This window comes from Nycticebus coucang, chromosome 5, assembly GCF_027406575.1.
Source record: "Nycticebus coucang isolate mNycCou1 chromosome 5, mNycCou1.pri, whole genome shotgun sequence".
Taxonomy (NCBI): domain Eukaryota; kingdom Metazoa; phylum Chordata; class Mammalia; order Primates; family Lorisidae; genus Nycticebus; species Nycticebus coucang.
In genome coordinates, this window is record NC_069784.1 from 114,971,145 (window position 1) to 114,995,454 (window position 24,310).

Here is a 24,310-nt window from a genome sequence, read left to right on the forward strand (position 1 = left end):
CCCGGCCAAACTGCAACCAAAAAATAGCCGGGCGTTGTGGCGGGCACCTGTAGTCCCAGCTGCTCGGGAGGCTGAGGCAAGAGAATCGCGTAGGCCCAGGAGTTGGAGGTTGCTGTGAGCTGTGTGACGCCACGGCACTCTACCTGAGGGCAGTACAGTGAGACTCTGTCTCTACAAAAAAAAAAAAAAAAAAACACTGAGGCTTAAATGATAAAGTCACTTGCTTGAAGTCCCACAGCTAACATGAAGACTAAAAGCAGAAAGGCAGTGCCAACTAAACGGGTCTGATCCTTTTCATCAGTAAAGCAGAAGTTTCTCCAAAGCTGCAAAGAAGGTTGAAAAAGTAGGGAATAAGATTGTTGGGAAAGGCTTAGATCAATCCTGACCTACCACTTGGGGCTGCCCACACCATTCAGGCAAAAGAAAGTTGGAATCTAGTCGCTAAGGAAGGAAAAGAATGTTCTCACTGCCAGCCACACATTTGAAAGTAGAGGCTACTGGAATACAGATAGATGGTAGAGATATTCTCAACCTACTGATAGGACAGTGGAGATGTATAGGAAACACAAGTGTCTAAGCCAGGGCAGAAGAGGGCTTGTCTCCTTATACTCTGCAGGTCTTCTCACTGTGCCATTCATGTTTCTATAAAGTGTTTGCTTTCATATCGCCTACTCAATTGATTCCTCTCATTCTTTTGAAGGAGGCTGGGAAGGTCAGAACATCCCTGGTGTCTCATGGATAGAAATTAAATGCCTTTGCAGTATCCCTTTGGTTTTGACAGCTTGTGGCTTCATTGTTGTTCTATTCAAGAAACCTAATGAATTCCTTCTTTATCTCTTCCTTGACCCACCTGTTGTTCAGCATGACTTTATGTGGGGATGAAGATTTTTGTTGGGGTTAAGTTCTATTTTTATTCTGTGTTGGTCTGAAAAGATACAAGGTATAATTTCGGTTCTTTTAAATTTGTTGAGATTTGATCTGTGCCTAAGATATGATTAATTTTGGAGGATTACCCATGAGCTGACAAGAACATATACTCAATTTTATTGGGATGGAATGTTCTGTATATGTCTGTTAAGCCCATTTGTTCTAAGGTTGTGTTAAGTCCATTGCTTCTTTGTTTCATTTCTGTTTGGAGGATCTTTCCAGTTCCCTCAGGGGTGTTGAAGTCTCCAGTTATTATGGTGTTGCAGGATATCATATTGATAAGATATGATAGGGTTTATTTTATCTGTCTCAGAGCATTTAAGTTGGGTACATATTTATGATCGAAATATCTTCTTGTTTTATTGTTCCCTTGACTAGTATATAGTGTCCATCTTTGTTTTCTTGATTTTTGTTGGTTTAAATCCAATTGTATCTGCTAATAAGATTGCAACCTCTGCTTTCTTCTGATTTCTATTTTTTTTCTGAAATATTTTCCAACCCTTCACCCTGAGTCTTGTTTTGTCCTTAGAGATTAGACTTGTTTACTGAAGACTATATATAGTTGACTTGTGCTTTTTTTTTTATCTAATCAGCCAGCCAATTCCTCTTCAGTGGGGAAGCCAACCCTATCACATTTGAGAAAATTGATAAGCATGGTGGGGTTCTGTTTGTCTAATTTTGTGGAGATCCATTGCTTAGTTTTATCATCACTTGTGCCATTGTGGAAGCTAGGCTTTGTCCTTTAGTATCTGGGTATCTTTGCTGGTGGTCCATTATGATGGTTAGTGTGAAGAATAAGTCTGAGTACTTCTTGTAAAACTGATCTTGTGGTGAATTTCTTCAATGTTTGCATGTCTGTAAAAAACATGATTTCTCCATTGAATATGAAACTTAGTTCAGCAGGATACAGAATCCTGGGATGAAAATTGTTTTGTTTAGGAAGGTTAAAGGCACATGACCACTGTCTTTTGGCTTGAAAAGTTTCAGCTGAAAAGTCTACTGTCACCCTGATAATTTTCCCCTTATAGATAAGAATTTGCTTACCCCTGGCTGCTTGCAATATTTTTTCTTTCATTTTGATTTTGGCCAAGTTAATTACAATGTGTCTAGGAGATGTTTTGTTTGTATTGAGTCATGCTGGGGTTCTGAAATTATCTAGTGTATGAATTTCAGAAATGCAAATCAAAACTACCCTGAGATATCACCTAACCCCAGTGAGAATAGCCCATATCATAAAGTCCCAGGGCTGCAGATGCTGGCATGGATGTAGAAAGAAGAGAACACTTTTACACTGGTGGTGGGATTGCAAAGTAATACAGCCTGTATGGAAAGAAGTATGGATAATTCTCAAAGAGCTAAAAGTAAGCTTTCCATCTGATACTACAATCTCATTATTAGGTATCTACCAAGAAGAAAAAAAATATTTTTTACCAGAAGGACATTTGCATTAGAAGGTTCATTGCAGCTCAATTTACAATTGCCAAGATGTGGAAACAACCCAAGTGCCCATCAACTCATGAATGGATTAATAAACTGTTGTGTGTTATATATACACACACCATGGAATACTATTCAGCCATAAAAAGATGGAGACTTCACATCTTTTGTATTAACCTAGAATGAGTTGAAACACATTCTTGCTAGTTACGTATTACAAGAATAGAAAAGCAAGTATCTAATGTACACAATACTAATATGAAACCAATATATACACAACTACATGCCAACCCAAAGGAAAAACACAATTAAATTCAAGTGTAGAGAAAGGGAAGAGGGGAAGAGGGAGGTGGACCTGTAAACTCTTACCTAATGGGCACAATGTAAGGGTATAAAACACCCACCCCTGGATGAAAGGCTCAACTGCAATTTGAACTTTACCTAACAAATTTAAACAATGTAACCTAATCATTTGAACCCTCATATTAATAGGAGGAAAAAAATCCAGGAAGAGCCAAGTAACATGCCCAGGACTATTCCCTGTGTTTGTTCAGAACTGAACTATGGATGTCCTGGAGTTAGGCCAGATTCTTTTAGCAGACTGCATTGCTCCTTGTGATACTGTGGTCTCTCCAATAGTCTTTCTATTAATACTTACACCAGAACAGCAAGGCTCCCTGCTCAGACACCCTGGGCTTTCAGAGGGAGGCCTAGCTGCCTTGGCACCCCAGGAGGAGAGCTCTGGCTCTCCAGAGATATGTGGGTAGAGCCCAGCCTGCAAAAGGGACTTGGTCCCCAGAGTGTCCCTGAGGAGGGAGAAACGCCACTCCGTGTGTGCTGAGTGAATGCCCTGTAAACTTGAGTATGAATGTTTCTCTCCCAGGTTGACTTGACCTTTCAATGGGATTCTTAGCCCTTTTTGATCCTGTTCAGCATGTTCCCATGTTCCCAGGTTAGAACAGAGAGTGCCTCCGTGCGTTCTGACACACTGGGAAAAATACTGTAGCCCAGCTCAGCATCTGCCCTCCATGTATGGAGTCACTCCGGTAACAAGGCGTTGCTGCAGCTGGCAGAGTGTTTAGATGAAGGAGTCAATTACTCTGCTTTCTTCAGTTTAGGGACTTTTGTTCAATATTAGGATGAGTTGGGGTCCTTTTTTTTAACCTAGGAAAAAGACAAACATCTTTTATTAGCTAGAAGTAGGATTCTGCTGATAAAGTAGTAATTACAGCAGAGTAATTATAGTATTTAAAATACCTGACTATTTTGATAAATTTATTGACAGATAACTTTTCTTTCTTTCTTGTGAACATTTCTACCAGCCTTCGGGATCTTGCCGTCACTGATTTTGCGGGCATGCACAGGAGTCCGTCCGCACTTTCACACAGTCTCTACTTAGATGCAGGGTGTTTTACAGCCAAGCCTGCTGCAAATTACTGTGTTGCTCTGTGGTCTCTGATGGATGGTTACAGTGAGAAGAACAATGTCAGGCAGGCTTATGTCATTCCCCCTCACTCACCACAATGAGGGTCTGCACACCCCTCCCTGCCCATTCAGACAGAGCTCTCATCCTCTGGACTCGGTTGTTATCAGGAAGCTTTTATCATCCTAGTTTTACTGCCTTTTGCTCTTTAATCATTTCACTAAGGGAACAGTCTGCTACTGTTTTTTTCTCTTCAGTATGTTAAAAAAAAAAAATTTGTTTTTCTTCTAGCACCTGCCTGACTTGGAAAGGTCTTGTAGGTATACAATAGATTTGATATCCCCTAAGTGGAATGAGGCAGCCCGTTCCTTATATATTGCTATAAATCCACCTGCTTTCAAGATGATTGGGTTACATGGTCATTTAAAACAGATTGAAGGGTAACTGTAGCACTTAAACACAAACCCAACCTCTACCGTGACATTTGTCGTGATAAACAGTCTTGTCCTCACTTATCTGGGGCCAGGCATGAGGCTACTTGTTGGGCAGGTTAATGTAGGTCTTATTGAGCTGATTTTATGCGCTAGAAGAGAGACGTGTGGAGTCTGTGATATACTTATAGCAGGAAGCTAACAAAGAACCAGACCAATCTTTTTGGCTCCCACCAAACGACTATTTTTAAAAAGTGCTTACAGCACAGAATCTATTGGGTATTGGGTTGTTCAGTAGTTGAAACACCACAAACATGTTACTGCTGGGAAAAGTTGCTGTTTATGGGAAAATAAAATTTTACATCATTGTTCTCTGCCCGATGCTTATTGCCAGCATGAATTACTTAAGGGAGGTATCTCTATACATGGACGGATGAAAGTGATTTTCAGTACCTATGGAGAAAGAATTGCAGAGCTTTTAACAAAGGGCAGAGGATGTAACTTCAAAATGTAAAAAGGTTTCAATTTGACCTATGGAAGCGCACCTATTTTAAATTATTTAGAAAGAAAATAAATGCACAAATGCTACACTTGTGAAAAAGGAACGTTGTCAGGGTTTGAAATGATTATGTTCTCATTATAGAAAATTCAAAAGCCTTGAAAACATAATTATTGACAAACGCTGTCATAGCACTTGCACTATGTGGTAGGTTTCTGTACATCCCATATGAAAGACGAGATCGAGCCTTTGCAAGGATAACTTGCTTAATGTTACCTACCCAGTAATAACTGGCCAAATCTAAATAAACTCTAACCCTTGATTACTGGGTGGCCATAAAAGCCACACCACCTAGAAATAATGAATCATAACAGTTGGCCTATTTTCTTCTGTGAGTATAGGATGAAAATTGGGGCATGTGGGAGTGTAATGTTTTTTAGCTTTCTGCTTTCACATAGCATTATATTGGAAACATTCTTCCAATGTCATTAAGGGTGCTTTAAAAACATTTTAAGAACCATTAAAATTCTATCAAATTGATGTGCCATAGGAGGGAAAAGTCATTCTAATGTTTTCTTCATAATAGTAATGATTTTAACAATTGGTCAAAAAGTGACATGAAAAACAAGGAGTCTCATCCTCTTTGAAGATATGTCTCGGTGTTTTATATTTATTATGCCGTTGTAACTCTAGGAAGGCAGTTTGCTTGCTTAGGGGAGAAGTTCACAAGGATGTTCATTGCTAATAGTTTCTAAACCCAACAGGATTAATATGTTCCCCCCCATTCCCGGGGTTATTTAATGATACAGGCCGTCCCTGGGTTATAAATGAGAGAGGTTCTGTATGTTTGTTCTTAAGTTGAATTTGTATGTAAGTTGCAACAGACACGTTTACCTATTACCTGTACTAGCCTCCTTTCATAAGTGTGAGTTACACATAAGTTGAACGTTTATAACTCAGGGACTGCTTGTGTTCCTAAAGCCATCTGTATATATCCAGCCACAATATCCTGTGTCATGGGGGTGGGGACTCACTAACCCTGCCGGGAGGGGGGTGGGGGCCTCTGGAAATGCTGGTAGGGCCAAGCAGAAGTGTGAAGGAGGGTGGCATTTGTGAGGATGGATGGATGTGTGAGGTGGACACGAGGCCGGGAGGCCCTGAGCATGTGTTTGATGAATGACCGTTAGCCTTGCTTGCTACAGTCAGTGTCAGCAGTGGGGATGAAGCTTTGAGGGGTGTCCTTGGCCTTTCCATGTATTCCAACTACCCTAATGCTTAGCTTTTACTTCTTCTAAGGCTAAATTGAATGATTTAATGCTGAACGTTTTATTGTTGTAGATAAAGTCAGTAAAAGAGTAAAAGGTAAAGATTTTTCTGTTTTTTGGAGCCTGTAGGCCTGCCCATCTTACTACATCTGAGTGTGCTGCTCAGACAGAAACAGTTCTCAAGGCGACTTGTCCTGGGAGAAGTGTGGATTATTATATAATGACTGTCATGTGCTGGGTTGTTTTGGGAGACAACATAGGAAGACTAGAAGATTAAAATATGTTATTACTTGAGTTAATTTTCAGTGCTTGTTTCCACGTTGTGGGGGGCCTTGTCTTTCTCCTTTAGCTTGGTTCCCTCATGGTAGAGAGAGAATGCATTGCTCGGGAAAGGGTAGAGGCTATGGGTCATACACCCTTTACATTTGAGTCTGGACTCACACATTTAATAGCTCTGTCCATGGTACATATGACTGTGGGTGTTTCATGTCTTGAGCTATAAAATGGATGTGATAATGCCACTGCCCCAGTTCCTCTGAGGATTAAATGAGATGATAAGAGAAAGTTCCTAGTTCACTGCTGCTTCCAGTGGACAGGAACATCACTTCTTTTCCCTCACTGCTTTTCGCTCTTGGTCACGCTAAAGCGTGCCAAGTTTCCTAACTTTTAATAGTAATGTTAAGCTTATAAAGGGATCTCATGCTTTATAGTAGTTAGGTGACATGGGACAAATTATTTACCATCTCTGTACCTGTCAGCTCATTGATAATTATGTAATGGAAATCATTATATAATACATGTAGTGTTATACATGTAATAGTGTTTTATCATACATAATACACGTAGTAGTGTTTTAACCACTAAATTAAATGAGATCATGTATGCCAAGTCAGAATGCTTGGCACAGAGTGGGCACTTAATGACTGGGGGCTACCTTAGAAGGACAGTCTTGCTCCTGGAAGCTTCCTGAGCATACTGCCTCCACTGACTTCTTTTGCTGGCATCCATTGTTCTCTCCCGTCACTGGGTAGAGGGATTTCTCAGAGCTCTGTCCTTCTGTTCTGCATCTTATACTTTCCCTTGGAAGTTTCATCCACTTCAAGGCTTCAGCTATGACTTTTAGATTGATAACTTTTGAATTTTTTTATTAGCTTCAATTCATCCAATTGTTTTCATCAGCATTTGGATATCCAGAGGAACCTTGAACTAAAAAACATACAAGAACATAGTCATTACTTTTCCCACTTACTGTCTCAAAACTGTTCTTCAAGGACATCTCCTCAGCTTCAGTTTTGTGCTCTCTGGGTCCTTGTTCCTCCTTTCCATTCCTAAATACAGGCACCTAAATGCAAATTCAGCACCGAGCCTTTATGGTAGAGTGGAGTCCTTCCACCAAGCTTTCCTGCCTCTTGTTAATAATGATGACAACAACAGAACTGTAAAAACAAGACGACTGTGACAATGAGAAAAAGCACCGTAATCACGATCACTTTTTGAGTATGTACAGTATGTGAAGCATCATCAGTGCTACCTGAGTCCTAGGTGAGGTGGGAGGGACTCTGTCCTGGTCCCATGTTGTGAAGGCTTCATTCTCCCTCTTCTCCAGGCCAAAGGAATGCTCCTGATCAATGCCCACCCTGCCTTCCTGGCTGCTTGAGACCTCAGAATTCCCTGCTCAGTCTATGTTAAGCCTCCTTCCAGAAACACATGTGGGGGCCTCTTCCCTGGCTCTGTCTTTCAGAAGGCAAATTGTGCCACAGATGCACATGTCCCTAGGCCCAAGGGCTGACCATGAAGCAGCTGTTTGCAGGGGTTGTAGGCTTAGATTGTCCTGCAGACTGAGATGTGCATATCTGTGCCTGTGAGACTCCAGAGTGTAGAGCAGAGCCTGAGGGGTTGGGCCTGGGGCCTTTGAGAGTAAACGTTAGAATGGTCCTGGGAAATCAATTAGGAATTTAACTAATGTAGATTCTTACCTAATCATTATAACACTTCTTGAGGTGGGGAGAGTGAGGGTTGAAGAAGTTAGTACACAGGTTGTAAATGGCACAGCCTGCATTTTACCCCAATTACTTTAACTCCAAATTTTTTTTCTATGACAATTCTACTTTCCATTTTCTACATTATACCCAGAGTTCCATTTTGTAGAAAATGTCTGGGATTATGTTATTCCCTTGATTAGAAATCTTTCTTTAGCTCCTCATTCTCAGCTGGCTAAAGACCAGTCTCTCTGGAACGGCACTGAAGACTCTTCAAAACCTGGCTTGAATCTACCTTGTGAAATCCGTTTCTCACCAGCCTTCCCACCATGACTTCCCTACCCAGTCACCATGAGGCTTGAGCTGTTCCATGAACCTGCTCTCTGCACTTCCTGCCTCAGCTGGGAATGTCCTTTTCCTTTTTCACTTGGCTGACCATGTCCCATTCTGTCCCCTCCAGTTCAAAGCCAAACTAATATCACCTTTTCTATGAAGACACTTGTATTTTTCTAGACAGATCTCCTCCGCTCCTGTCGTACTGGCTTGGTTGACTTTGTGTACCTCAATGCAAGTGTTTATTGCCTTGTACTTACATGTGCACAGTATCGCTTGTCTATTACCTTTCCCAGCCTGTGGATTCCACCAGGACGCGAACTGTGTGTCTTATTCTTCCTTATATACCTACCATTTCATACGGTACCTGGACACATAATAGGCTAAATAAATATTTATTAAAGACATGATATATTTATAACTAAAAATCTTATAGAGTCCTCACAAATGGATGCCTATCTTAGTTCTGACTGTTGAGTTGATCTGCTAGTGGACTGGTTTTTAAGGCACTTTGACATCATAACTGAAAACTTCTATTTCATAGCAAAGTATTACTTTACATTTAGGCTACCATTGCATTCTCATGATGCATAAGCAATTGTATAGATGTATGCATATATTATTTGCAAGCTTTAGGTGAGTCCTGATTAGAACATGAAGTCAGGTTCCCCCCCCCCCTCAGAGTGATTAGTTTTGTTTTTAAGTTCCTTGTCTTTGGTTCTATAGACTTTTCTGAAATATATTTAAGCCACAGAGTTACTGCTTTTCAAGAGGCAGCTATGTATTTGCATAAGCCTACCAGCCTATAAAAAAGTCTATTACCATATTATCCAGCTACTTTCTCTTTTTCCCTAAGATCTGAGGGTTTGAGTTAGGAAGCTATAGTTGTCTCTACATGCCACTCCATGGCTGAGGGATACTGCTCTCCTGCTGGAGATTCTGGGCAGAGAGCTAACTCTAGACTGCCAGGTGGAGCATTTTCATCATGAAAAAGTCATTAAGTAACAAAATGCATGTAGCTCCATGATTGAGGGCAGGACAGAACAATTTCCGTAGGCATGTTTCATGCTGTGAGTATATTCACACTCTGAGCCCGAAATCCTGATTGTGGGAAAACATGTCGTAGGAAGAAGCAAGATTAAATTAAGTGTACGATTTTAAATGATATTCTTAAAGGCAGAGACACATTCCAAAGGGGTCTGGGGGAATTTCTTGCCAGTCTCTCCTGCTTCCTCCTCCACCTACTCTGTAAGCGTATGTGATTCTTCATTCAAAGGTAGGAACGTGCATTGTACATATTCTGCGTCTATTCTCTTTTTTTTGCATAACATTTGCAGTGCATTTTCCTGTGTTCATAAACGCTTTAGAATACTTTCAGTTACTATGTTATTCCATTCTATAGAGGTAGCATGATTTAAGCTTATTGATCCATATTATGCATAAAATTACAATAAAAATGTTTAAATGTAAAATGTAGCTACATTTATGATTTCTTCCCTTAAAAAAGCTTTTTTTTTTTTTTTAAAAGGAAATCTGGGTCAAAGCACAGTAATATTTTCAAGTTCTTGATATATGTGGACAGATTGCTTTTTATGAAAATCTTAAAGAACAGAAACTTTCCGCAGTGTCACAGAAGTGGCTCTGTGGGCAACTGTAACGTGTAGCATCTCACAGTGACAAGGTGTAAAATTCAACCCGTTCATGATTGGCGTGGGAGCTGCCGTGAGGAAGTGTGATGATGGATTGACAATGGACAGAAAGAAAGGAGTCCCTTGGTGAAGGATTCTTCACAGTCTTGCTGGGTGTAAAAGGCTTAATCTAGTCCTTGGAACAGTTTAAGAGTGACACAGTGGTAACCCTTGCAGCTGCCTACTGCGACCTGCGGCCATGGGCCACACACTGATTTTGTGAGGACCTTTTCCCTTATCTATGGTGTCAGATATCAGGAAAAGTATGCATGAACCTTTCTTTTTTTGCTAATCTGCTTTCATTAGCATTTGTGTCTTTATAGTGTGAACTAAGACAACTGTTATTCTTCCAGTGGGCAGCAGAGAAATAAAAAAGATTGGACACCCCTCTCCTAGAGCAAAAGCACACAGGTCCGGTGCCCACCCTCTCTCTTGTCCGGGAGTGAATTTTCTTCTCTTTCTCTTGGGTCCTTCATTAGTAAATGCCCATAACAGAGTCATGAATGGCTTAATTATGGGAATGCATTCTGAGAAATGCCTTGACAGGTGATTTTGTCATTATGTGAACATCAAGAGTGTATTTACACAAACCTAGACAGTACAGCCTGCCTGTGACACACCCAGGCTGTATGGTATAGCCCATTGCTCCTGGGCTATAAGCTGGTACAGCAGGTTACCGAACTCAATATAGCAGGTAATTATAACACAATGGTAAGTATTTGTGTATCTAAACATAAGTAAACAGAGAAAGGGTACAGTAAAAATACAGTAGCAGAGATAAAAATGGTACATCTGGGAAGGGCACTTACCATGACTAGAGCTTGCAGGACGAGGTGAGTCCTTGGAAGTGAGTCCATGAGTGGATGGTGAGGGAATATGAAGCCCTAGCATGTTACTGCACACCATTGTCCACCTTATAAACACTGTGCACTTAGGCTACCCTGATTTTATTTAAAAATTCCTTCCTTTAAGATAAATTAACCTTGGCTTATTGTTCTTTTTTTACTTTATAAACTTTTTCATTATTTCAAACGTTTTGATTCTGTTTGTAATAACACTTAGCTTAAGACACAAACACATATTTACTTTCTTTATATCCATATTCTATAAACTTTTTATTTTTTCAAATTTTATTAGAAATGAAGACATAAGCCTATTAGCCTAGGTATATCCAGGGTCAGAATCATCAGCATCACTGTCTCCATGCCTTGTCCCACTGGATGGACTCCAGGGGCAATAACATGCACGGAGCTTCCTCTCTGATAACAATGCCTTATTCTAGAATAACCCCCGAAGGGCCTGCCGGAGGATATTTCACAGTTAACATTTTTTTTAATAAGTAGAAGAAGTAACTGTAATGTAATGATAAAAAAAAATATGGTTTAGTGAATACACAAACCATTACCATGGTCCTTTATTATCATTATCAAGTGTAATGCTCTGTACATAATTGTATGTGCCATACTTTTATACGACTGGCAGCATCGGGGTTTATTTCCACACCAGCATCAGCACAAACAGATGAGTAACATGTTGTGCTACAGATGACTATGATTTCACTAGACAATAGGAATTTTTTGGCTGTGTTATAAACCTATGGACTACTGTGGTCTGTCGTTGATGGAAATATTGTTATGCTGAGCATGACTGTATTTGCCCCTCCTCGTTGAGTTGTGAGAGTTTAGTGAGATAATGTGTAACACAGGGACTGGCAGACTAAAGGTTTTAATAAATGGCACTTCTGTGACTTCAGCTGTCATTCTCCCTTGCATCTGTAAGGAATCCTTTGGATGAAAGTGAGAGGACCCTTGACCCCAAGAAAAAGGCCAACATATGTGTTCACCACAAAGTATGTGTCTGACAGAATGAGAAGGCCACTAGCTGGGAACAACCTTCTTTAGGATTCAGAAAACTTTAGTATTTTTTTCCTCTGATTATCTAAAACTTATATCTCATGGCAGAAGTATTAACCTTGGTAATCCTAGATTGCAGATGTAAATACCAAGCTATTATCTATCTTTAGTTTTTTCTCCAAAATGAATACAAATTTATTTTCCCTTATAAATTGTCTTTTTCACCTGTCGTTGAATAGTTTAAACATTGCAAGAGTAGATAAAAACTTTAAAATGAAAAAGCTAACAATTGTAACAAATGCTTTTGTATTTACATTGCTTTCGATTTTGCAACTTACATTTAAAATTCGACATATCAAATAGCAACAATAAAATCCAGTATTGACAAATTTTCAGAGGATTGATAAATGTACTTTATTGTTATTATAGAACATCGGTTAGAATAGTGAGGCCAATAATGTAAATGGAGGTTTTCTTTATGGATTAAAAAACAACATGTTTAGTTGCTGCAAAGAACACTTGGATTATTGATGAAAATACCAGAAAGAAATGGAAGAAATTGAGTTCTATATTTAATATTTTGTCACTATTCAGGTAAATTTACTCACCGTTTTGAGCTGAGCTGGAAAAGGAAAGGATTTGATAGTCATTTTTGTGAGGAGCCGATGGTTTTGTGGCTTAAAAAAAATATTTTCTTGGCCATCTGGTGACCGTAGTGATATTCACCAATGAAGTATATAGCACTATTTCTAGGATGAGTTCGTGAACTTAATTGTCATGCCCCTGCTCTGATGGTCATTTCAAAAAAAAGAGTTCAAAAATGGCTTTGAAGGGTGGACTAGGCGCTGGCATCAGTGCATAGTTTCCCAAGGGGAGTACCTTAAAGGTAACTGTAGTGATATTCAGCAGTGAGGTATGTGGTACTTTTTCTAGGACGAGTTCACAAACTTAATTGTCTGACCTCATATATATCCTTTCATACCATTTGATTTTTTAAATATATGTGTATACCTTTTATAAGAAAATTATAAATACTAAGATTATGTCTTGATTTTTTTTATCATAAAATACAATTTTATGATAAATTTTACCATATTATTTACAATGCTTTTTATTAGACTGAATCATATAAAATTGCCAATAGTCAACCTATTTGGACCTACAAACATGGCAATTTCATATGCCCAACTTAATAATTACAGTAGACTTGTTGAGAAATCTTGAAAGCCTATAGTAGAAACAAGGTTTTATAAACTTCACAGCTATATCCCTGGGGCCTAAAACAGTTCCTGGAGGGTGAATCAAATCTTTGTTTTGAAATATAAAAGGATGGATACTGCAAAAATAATGTCATTAAAACAGAAAGAAGATGGAATCATTTTAACTGTACTGTAGAGAAAATCAATTAGGGAACCAGTTCCAATTGGCTCAGTGGAATTAGTTCTGGCAAAAGCTTAATCAATGAAAATTCATCAGTGTTGGTGTGAACTGTTTAAAGCATCCATATTCATAAACACAAATAATAACATCCCAATGTCACAACAGGGGGGATGAGAACCTTTCTGTACTCAAGTTAGGAAGGGTATGAGTGTGGCTTGCACCCAGGAACTGGTTCCAAAGCCAAATTCTTTCCACATATCCAACTGCCTGCACCTTCTTATAACTACACACCAACTGTCAGATACAATGCACTGCTTCATGAATTATCACTCAAGATAATTGACATTACTTACTTGAGGCCTGTTTCCACTCTTAACCTGGTGGACATTTGAATCACCATTTTAAAGCAGTGTGCCTTGTGCATAGTTGATGGGGACTGTCTACCCCCCACAGGCTGGAGGACCTGGGTTTTGAAAACAGACATTTACCAACATGTGACCTCGGGCAAGTAGCCTAATATCTCTTATTTCTAGTTTTACTAGCAATTAAATCTCTACCTTTAAACATTATAGTCAAATAAAATAGTAAATATGAAACACATGTAGCATGGTACTTTGCACACACTAAGCCACATGGAAGCCATTTCAACCAGAGCCATGGTTGTTATGTGAAAGAATTCAGTTATTTAATAAATAGTTTAGATCATAGAATTCTGGAATTGTAGCATATAAGCAGACCTTAGCAATGCAAGGCGTCTTTGTGTTCCATCCCATCCAGGACATTACAGAACAATCAACCTAACATGGGTTTCACTTGAAGTTCATATTTGTGCATGTGTTAGAAGATTGTTATTGGTAAATCTCAACTCTTCCCTTATTCACCTATTTTAATTTCTCTTTATCCATTGTTATCTCCCCGCTAATAAGGCTGATCTGTGAACTGTAATGATGCAGCTAAAGAAATAGTCTCCGTCTCATTGACATGCCAAGATACAGTGTCGAAGTGCAGACCATGTCTTCCTCGTGCATAGAAAACATAATTCTTCTCTAAGAAATAATGACATGTCGGGACATTAAACCTGGGGCCACTGCCTTTCTTTAATTAGGCAAGAATGAATTTGCATGTGCCTGCGCATAAAATATAATTGCTTAATGTAGTTGAATGTTGGTTTTTGGTGTGCCCTTTTCCCAATGAGGCAACATCCTGAAAGCTCAAAAGATGATGTATTCTACTACCAAAGGTGCAAGGAGGATTGAGTGTGTGCCACATTGCATCTTCATTATGAGTTTCATCCTGAGACCCAATTAACAGGCCTGTTATTCTCTTTCATTAAAATTGCTTTAAAAAAAAAAAATGAAGGCAGGATGGGTTTTATGATATCACTGAGCAAGAAACAAAATTAGTTTTACCCCATTGTATTTTCTTCATTCCACATGTGTTGGTCTCTGATCGAAGTCAGGATCTGAAGCTTGTAATACCACTCTAGGGGGATTCTGGGTCTGAGGGGATGACAGAGCTTGGATACTAAGGAGAGTAGGTAGTTCCCCACACTTCTTTCACATACATGCACGCGCGCACACACACACACACACACACACACACACACACACACACGGTGCTACCTGCCTGCCCAGGGATCAGTGTGGCAATAAAAAGTCCCTCCTCACAGAGCCCTAAGCCCAGCCAGGGAGTGTGACCTCTTCTCTGATGTATACATTGAGTACGGGGCATAGTCTTTTCCCTTAAAGGCAAGGCCTCTTAACTTGGGATCCCTGTGGAATGGTGGTCTGCGAACCCATGAATCGCCTGAAATAATATGTGCCCTCCCCTAAGAACAGGGTCTTTTGCCAGATTTTGTGCGTGTGAACCAAAAAAGGTTGAGAAGCACATCTATTCTAACTTTACTCTGATCTTTTGAGATGAAAGGAGGTTGGAAAGAACTTGGTCTTGAGAATCAGATGGATTTGGATTTGAGTTGTTTCCAAAACATTTTAGGTATGTGCCTTGGGCAGGCTATAAAACCCCTCTGAAGCTCCATTTTCTCAAGGGTTAAACAAAGGTAAGAATGCCCATTTTAAGGTTGTATTGATAGATTAAGACCAGAGAAAGAGCAAATGCTAATTTTCTTTTCTCTGTCTTTCATCTTATGAATATAGATGGCAGCAGGTGCCTGTTCTGTCCTTGCTAGATCTTCCCTAGCACCCACCTGGTGCCTGGAACATAGTCGTCACTCAGATGTTGGCTGAATGGATGACTGAACTGACGGTTGGATAGAGTGTCTTGGTTTAGTGCCTGAATGAAATCTTTGTCTATAATGATATTTCCTCAAAGCAAAGGTTTTCTGAGAGAGATCTTGGTGTTATAGTTGCTTTTGCTAAGACCTTCCCAGGACAGTTAGCCCCTGTCCTGTGCAAAATCTTTATGGCTACATGAAAGGTTAGATCTGCTTATCTCATGCTAAAAATCATGATCTGTGTTGGGGATTTTGCCTATATTAAGGTTGGGCAAACTATAGCCTGCAGGTTAAATGTGGCCATTTGCCTGTTATTGTAAATAAAGTTTTATTGGAACATAGCTGTGTTGATTGATTTACTTATTGTCTATAACTGCTTTTGTACTTCAGCAGAGTTAAGTAGTTAGGACAGAGACCATGTGGACTGCATGGTGTAAAATATTTATTATCTGGATCTTTACAGAAAAAGTTTGACAACCCCCGATATATATTGTCTGTACTCTTTACTACAACATGCAGGATTAGTATTAAGAGATAAGGGAGCTAAGAACCCAACAGAGTTAAGCATTTTGATTGAGATTGAACAACTTATAAATGGATAGGGTTCAAATCAAAACCCATGTACTTTCCACTAAACAACGATACCATTTAACTCAGCCAAAACCCCGTTGGACCAACTCCATCTACCAATCCTGACTGGTGACCAGGACTTACATGGGGAGCAGTTCACTGATGTCCCCTGGAGTCATCTATGGTGATTATGGCATTTGTCAGTAACCTGGCTTAGCAATATCAATTGTCTGATTATAGAAGAAGGTGAGAGAGCAGAATAGGGATTTTAAAGGCCAATATTGCAGATGGCAGAGTAATGTGGATATGTGGTTGTTTATATGCAAAGATAATGCTGTTCCCCAAGGGTCAACAGGTTGAGCATTTCCAAAAAGGTTTTTTTTGCTGCTGAACATGGCATTCTGTCTCTCTGGGAGCCCTTGGTGAGTCTTGTGTAAATACTTAACACATTTTTAGACTGCAGCTACTAGGCTGTGAGAGCCTCTAAGCTTGGTTCCTGGTACTGTGCCTCACTGGCAGATCTGAACTTAATTCAAGGCTTAAGTACTAGTTTTTTCACCCTGAATTGATCCTGATGGAAATTCATTTCACGGATTTACTTAAGAAGTTCTGTGCTTCTGCTAACACTCCATCTGCCTGTGATTCCTACTTCTCGCTCTGCTTTCACCTTTCAATTAATTTTTCCAACCTTATAAACTAGTTATGAATCAATGAAAGAAACAAAAATTGGAAAACTCAGCCATTCCTGCTGTAATTAACTGCACAGCAGTGTTTGCCTTGTAACTGTGACAAGCTGACAATAAGATAACAGTGACAAAGTTATATTCGCCCAACTGGATATAACAGAGTTGGGTATATCCATCTGTCAAAGGATGTATCTATGGAAATGGCCATAGTGTTTGGCTGTTTGTGACATTGGGCTGCTGAGGGCAGGGATGAGGATGAGGAAGGCAGATTTCTTCCTGATAGAGGCTGTTTTGTTAAGTCCTGGTGGATGGCATTAGGGAGTGTTTGTGACCCTCAACTCATCTGGCGGGGATCTGCTGTTGGAGATTCCAGGGGAATGCAGGGTGGACAGGGAGGAATCAGAGCTATAATTAACTTCCTGTTTCATTGTGTTCTACAACAATGATCCTTATTTCTCCAAAGATGAAATACCATGGTTTAACTTTGTAGCTTTCATACTCTCCAAAATCAATGAATCTTTTATGCTGAAAATATAAAACAGATAAAAACTGGGCGGCTCGGGTGTAAGTGTGGGTGTAGGAGCCCAGGAAAATGAAGTAACATTTCACTTTCATGCCAGTGTGTCTCCATAGGGAAATAATGGAGCTGATTAAAATTCTTGGTCTGTTGTTTAATTATTTAGAGTGGAGGCTTGTACCAGAAAGATATTTTTGTCTTTTTAACTCTTTTGGTTTATTCTTAACATATTTTAGTGTGCTGTTTTTCTTTAAACTTTAAAATATCCAAGTAGCTGTACATGTATTTTTTTTTTTTTTTGGTCCTTCCCCATCATCACACTGGGAAACATTGCATCTAGATGCCTCTCAGTGGCCAATGTCATTGATGGTTCATGTATGTTTCTGCCCTTGGTGAGTCTTGTGTAAATAAAGTTTTATTGGAACATAGCCAGCCATATTTAACAAATTTGGTTTTGCTTTTTTTTATGAAACAAATTTATTAAAAACTGTCACAAAATTTAGATCAACCTCTTAATATACACCACAGAGCAAATTTTAATATTATAAATGACTGTTGAATACACTGAGTTGGGGGAGGAATTGACAAATTGATATAATTTCAATTTATAATGATATAGCAGAGTGCCAGTGGAGAAGCAGTGGCTTCCTAGGTAAGGAGGCGGTATGAGGCATAGGAATCTTCATTTAGTGGTGTTTCCTAGGGCTGTTAACCCCGTCTATGGAGTCTGAGCAATGCCAGTTTGAGAAAGAGCAAAGTTATGTTCATGGACTGGTGATAGTCCCAGTGTCTGCTAATTAGTGTATCAGCTAATGAACATCCTTGTGTTTGCTCCTCCTGTAGTCACATGAATAAAGCAGGATGCTGATGTGCTAATATTTCTACACAACTTTTCTGCTGTGTTTTCTTCAAGCCCAGATACATTCTCATTTTCGGGTACTATTCTTGTGTATGAGTGTGGTGGTGTTTTGGGGGTGGGTGTACATACGCTTATATCACCTGACTGCCAGCTTTGCTGAACTTACATGTGGTCCTTATTTATGTGTTTGCCAGGGAGAAATGCCTGCTGCCTCTCCAGTTGGCTCTGGAATCCAGGAATGTGAAGCTAGCCCAACATGCCTTGGCAGGGATGCAGGTATGGCTTTGAATGAATGCATTGGTGTGACAGAAATTGACAGGCCACATGGGCGTTGAAAAAGCAAATAGTTAGCATTTTAAATACTGGTTGTTAAAGATCCAGACAGAAATTTGATTGAACTAAGAAATAACCATAGAGGATAATAAGATTTTCTTATATTCACCAGAATTTCTCTGTGTACAGAATTCCGTTGAGCCTTTGTAATCAGACACTGATTCATGGGAACCTAGCTAAGCCCATACAGATATGAAATATTTTCCGTGACATCCAGTTTTCAGGAGAACAAGGGATCCCAAGAAAGAGACCCTAAGTTTACACGAATTCAAATCTTATATACCTCCAACATCTGTGGTTCCATGTAATAAGAATTGTTGGTAAACTGAATTTTTTTCTTATTATTCTACAGTTGAGTTGGATTAATCTCTTTTGTTTCCAGAGCAAGATGGGGAAGACAAAGAAATGTAATTTAATAGGAAAAGTCAGATTTGCTTGATCACATTTCTGTCTCTGAGCATTTGCATTTTACACCAACATAATGGGTCAAATTTCAACAGTGAAAAGATAGTGACTATTTAAATACACTAACTTTTTAAGGTAGTTTTGTTTCTATGAGACAAGTATTGGGAAACTGAAGACTGTGGGGCTTTGTTCAGCATTTCGATGGCTTGGTGGCACTGGACATATCTTTTCATGTCAGTATGGATTATGTTATAGTCAGAGTTTTCATAAGGACCTTTTTCAGAGAGGTCCCTAATTTAACCTTTCAAGAGTTAACACATAGAAAGAGGGAGAAAACAGCTCTTTTTCCCTTAGTGGATTAGAATAAGATAATGTATTATTTAATATGCAACAGCATTTGAAATTTGCAAACACTGCCAATAATGTTATTAAAAACCTTTTGCTTTTCTCCAAGGTAACTAGGCCACCCATAAAAATGAATGAGAATTTGTTTTGACCTGACACTTTTTGTTCCTTTTTTTCTAGTATTGTATAGATTTTCCATTCAGCTTCTCTTGTTTTTAACCTTGAGCATTCTGAATTGCATCACCATATTTTTAAGAGCTTACCAAATCGTGTTAATTTCAGTGACTTGGTAGGCTGTGGGTCTGCCTTTGACCATTCCCGGCTGCCTACTGTTAACTTTAAGCACGTTTTCTGGTCTCTATCATTTTAAGTAAAAATAGCTTAGTATATACACTTTAACTCTGGGCTGTCCTGGGTATAGTATGTGACTCTAAAACAATTCCTTTTGAAAGAATAGAGGCAAAATGTCAGGGAGTCTTAAGTAAGCTGGTTTGAAATACTTGTTTTCCAGATATGCAATGGACTGGTAAAGGAGGAAGTCCTTACACTGGATGAATCAGAATTTCAAAAGTTCTTCACAGGCTGTAACTCTAAGCCATGTTGGAAAAGAACAAATTAAACAAGGATAAATATAATGTTCTATGGTGGGTCTCAAAAATCAATTGCACGAGGACAGAATGGGAGACAGCTTAATTGCAGCCTTATAAATGAGAATTATAGGTTGCAGGGTGAGTCAGCACTGCATGAACTGTGATTACCAGCTAAGCTCACTGGACCTGAGAATGCAATTCAAGTCACCATCCCTCTTTAATACTGGACCAACCTTGAGGTAGTGCATTCACTCTAGAGGTCACACTCTAGGCAAGAGAGAACCAGTGAAACCTTACCATATAGCAATTGAAGGTGCCTGAGGAGGTTAATATGAAGAAGAAGAGACTTGGGCAGTCCTGACAGCTGACTGCAGACATTTCAGAGGCTTGATCCACATGGCTTCAGGGAAAGATGAAGGAGTAGAAGTTGTAGACAGGTGGGTTTGGGTGCAATCTGAGGAAGGACTTTATGCAAAACAAGAATTGGAAATAGAAAAGGGCTATCTTGTGACGTGGATTCCTGAAAGTCCTAAAGAAAGTGAATTTTGTCTTGTTTAATTTTTTGAAGGATTCATTTCCTGATGAGGAAATACACTAAAAGATTTCTGGATTTGGCGGCCCCCGTAGCTCAGTTGGCAGGATGCCAGCCACATACGCCTAGGGTGGCAGGTTCAAACCGAGCCTGGGCCTGCTAAGCAACAATGACAACTGCAACCAAAAAGTAGCTGGACATTGTGGTGGGTGCCTGTAGTCCCAAATACTTGGGAGGCTGAGGCAAGAGAATTGCTTAAGCCCAAGAGTTTGAGGTTGCTGGGAGCTATGATGGCACAGCACTCTACCAAGGGTAACAACTTGAGACTCTGTCTCAAGAAAAAAAAAAAAGATTTCTGGATTCATGAATAATTCTCAGATAAATGACAGTTCACATTAGGACGTAAAATAGATGCTCACCTGAATAAATGAACTTGTTTTCCAGGACAATGACTCATGCCTATAGCACTCTGGGAGGCTGAGGCAGGAGGATCACTTGAGCTCAGGAATTTAAGACCCCCCTGAGCAAGAGCGAGACCCCCTCTCTACTAAAAACAGAAAACTTAGCTGGCTCAGCTCAGTGTTGTGTGTCTATGCAGGGGTCCTCAAACTGCGGCCCGCAGGCCACATGAGGTGATGTGACTGTATTTGTTCCCGTTTTGTTTTTTTACTTCAAAATAAGATATGTGCAGTGTGCATAGGAATTTGTTCATAGTTTTTTTTCTTAAACTATAGTCCGACCCTCCAATGATCTGAGGGACAGTGAACTGGCCCCCTGTTTAAAAAGTTTGAGGACCCCTAGAGTCTCAGCTACTCAAGAGGCTAGAGCAGGAGGATTGTTTGAATCCAGGAGTCTGAGGTTGCTGGGAGCTAGGCTAAGGCCACTGTACTTTAGGCTGGGCAACAGAGCGGGACTCTGTCTCAAAAAAAAAAAAGCAAAATGGAATCCACAAGACCTTCTCCTTTCCTGTGACAAAGCTATATTCAGAAAGGATATGTGTGTGTGTGACTGTGGTATAGGGCTGGATTCCTCTCGGCATATTCATTCCTGGTCCCCTCCACCTAAATAATCTCTACAGCTGGCACATTAGAATTTTACTTCATGAAATTTAGAATGAATTATCTAATATCAGGAAAAGGAATTTACCAAAAACAGTTTGCCCAAGGTTGGATGCATTTTTCTTTTTAATAGCACATAGCATGAATTCTTTCCTAATGGCCTCCAGCTATGTGCCTCCCGAGTAAGAAAAATGATCATCAATACGTAATAAGATACAACAGAATAAGGCGGCAGGGGACAGCCTAGCCGTGATCGTTGCCTTGTGCCTCTTCACAGAAGCTTCTGTCAGAAGAGAGGTTTGTCTCCATGGGAACAGACTCTGATGAGAAGCAGCTGCTCAATCAGATCCTGAATGCTGTGAAAGTGACGCCTTCACTCAATGAAGACCTGCAGGTGGAAGTGATGAAGGTTGGTTTGACGTGGCCACCAGTGTGCGTCACTGGGGCAGGAACACGTTCTGACCCCAAGCACTTGTTATCTTGAAAATCCCTCTGCATTATGGTCATGCTAGCTTACCTTTCGTTTGGAACAGATGGTTATTATCTTTGCTTTTGGTCTCCCCAAATTGCATGGCTTACCAGCAAAAAAGTGCAATGTTTATAAATCGATGAGACTTGGGGACCCATCTTCCATATCCAGTGTTGCTAGGAAGTACATTTATCACCTTTTAGGAGAGTAGACATGAGTAGCTCCAGCTTGGGGTAGATCTCATCATTGTGTGTACTCTGCCTGCTTGTATATGTTAAACCAAAACCAAGGCCTAATATTTTGCTCTGTACTGAAATATTAGAATGGCCACATTGGTGGGAGAAGATTATACTTGAGAGGCATATGAGAATCACATCCTTTTTTGGTCCCTCAAATTATGTGAACCTGATCTCCCTCATCCCAGTTACTATGTCCCTTTTTGGGGTGGCATTTGTCTGTGCCCTTTTCCCTTTTGTTCCCTTGAGAATCATGACTGGGAGTCCCTTCTGCTGACGAGAGAGCAGCGAGTTGGGCAGAAAAGGATGGAAATCTCTCGTACTGGAATAGCACATTGGTGAAAGAAACACAGCAGGAACTAATAAGACGGCTTTTAATAAGGTAGCCTGTCCTTTTCCTCCATAGAACATTTGTAGAGGAATATTCAAGAATATGCATCACATAATGGTTAAATTCTTCCCAGAAATGGACCCAGGGGGGTTTGTCTTGGATAAGAGACTTCAGTGCTTTGGTTTCAGTTGCTCCGTTCTGTCATGACATTTTCTTGATGCCCAGGGCCTACTCCAGCCCTGCTGGTGGGCAGTGCAGGAGTGGGGTTCAGAGCTCAGACTCTGAAGTCAGCCTGCCTGTGTTTGAGTCCTTATCCCCCCTCTTCTGGGCAGCATGTACGAGCACAAATTCCTTAATCCCTCTGTGCCTTGATGTCCTCAAAGGAAAATAGTAGTATCTACCCAATAGGATTATTTTGAGACTGAAATAAGGAGACATTTGTAAAGAACCTAGCACAGTGTCAGCACAAAGCGAGCGCTGTAGAAGTGTTTCGTTACTACTACCACGACTATTGCCGACTGCTGCTGAATCGGAATCTCAAGGGACTGGTCTAGGGATATGCAGTTTTTAGTGTCCTACGTGATTCTTAGATATGATAAACATCGAGAACCCCCAGGGTGGCTGATCTTTGAGGTCTCATTCATCTTGAACTCTTTTTGATTCTTGTACCTACAGTTTTGCCTTATCCTTTGATGTAAGTTTGACAGCTGTGCATTCATAGGAACCACAGAGTAACTCCCTCTAGATCTGTTTCACTTCTCTATCACCTCCGTGCCACTCTTGAAAGAGAGGCAAAGCCAGCTTCCAGGCTAACTGGTTTTGAGACTTCCAAGTCTAGCTGGTGAGTTATTCTTCTGCTATTAGATCTCCAAATACTGGAGGGTGAGCTTTGGGGTTGTCCTGGGAGATGCACCGCCCAGATTATATATTATTCTGGAAATTCTCTTAGGAATAAGTTTTTATGAAACACAGAAATTTGTATTAAAATTTGCAATGAGAAAATACCTGTCCTTTTAGGAGCTTTGCATAAGCAGAATGTTTAATGCTTATGTCAACAGTAACACCTGTTTTGAAAACTTGTGCTTGCTTTCTAATTCCAGCCCAGGGGTGCCTTCTGCTAGCCCTGTTCATGACAGAAGTTGACACATGTTAACTCTACTGGAAATTGTGGAAAGTCGGTCTTAATGGACATTCTAATGATGTCATCATGGACCTCGGTACTTTTAGTTAATGTCTGGAAGGAAGATCAGACGTTGTCAGAAAAAAGAAAAACAATCTGGGCTGTTGGTCCTTACCATGAGAGTTTTAAAATGCTTAAAAGGATAAGAACCTTTCCTATATGCTCTCCTTTTTAAGACTTTTATTTATTGACTTTTTTGTTGTTGTTGCAGTTTGGCCGGGGTCGGGTTCCAACCCATCACCCTCGGTATATGGGGCCAGCGCCCTAATCCCTGGGTTTCATTATTGGCTAGTTTCTACTTAATCTCAGGGAAATCTCAAAAAGAGGAAACCATATTATTTTCTCTCCAGGAATTTAATACAACTGCTACATTCTCTTAAGAGATTTCTCTGTTAGTGTTTATAAGCACTAAACAGATGCCAATTTACAAATAAAATGCATGGTATAACTTTAAAAAATAACATCTAACCACAGGTGCCACCATGCTCTTTTTTTTTAATTGACAGATAGTCTGTGTTTATCATGTACCATGTGGTATAGATTATGCATTGTGGAATCTTTAAATCTAGCTAATTAAATGCATCATCTCATATGGTTATCATTTTGTGGGGAGTACATATAACATCCACTGTCTTTATATCTTTCAAGGATATACTGTATCATCACTAACTATGGTCACCTTGCTATGTAATAGGTCTCCTGAAATATATTCCTCCTGCCTAGCTATAATTATGGATGAATCTGAAAGACG

The 24,310-nt window shown here is 39.9% G+C and overlaps 1 protein-coding gene across 1 annotated transcript in view; it reads left to right on the forward strand.

Moving 5' to 3' along the window:
* The window catches only part of ARFGEF3 (ARFGEF family member 3), a 180,246-nt gene that overhangs the window by 21,593 nt on the left and 134,343 nt on the right, over window positions 1-24,310 (forward strand). The window contains exons 3-4 of the mRNA XM_053592320.1: window positions 18,275-18,356; window positions 21,621-21,752. Coding sequence (XP_053448295.1) covers window positions 18,275-18,356; window positions 21,621-21,752 — 214 coding nt within the window. The remainder of the gene's footprint in view (window positions 1-18,274; window positions 18,357-21,620; window positions 21,753-24,310) is intronic.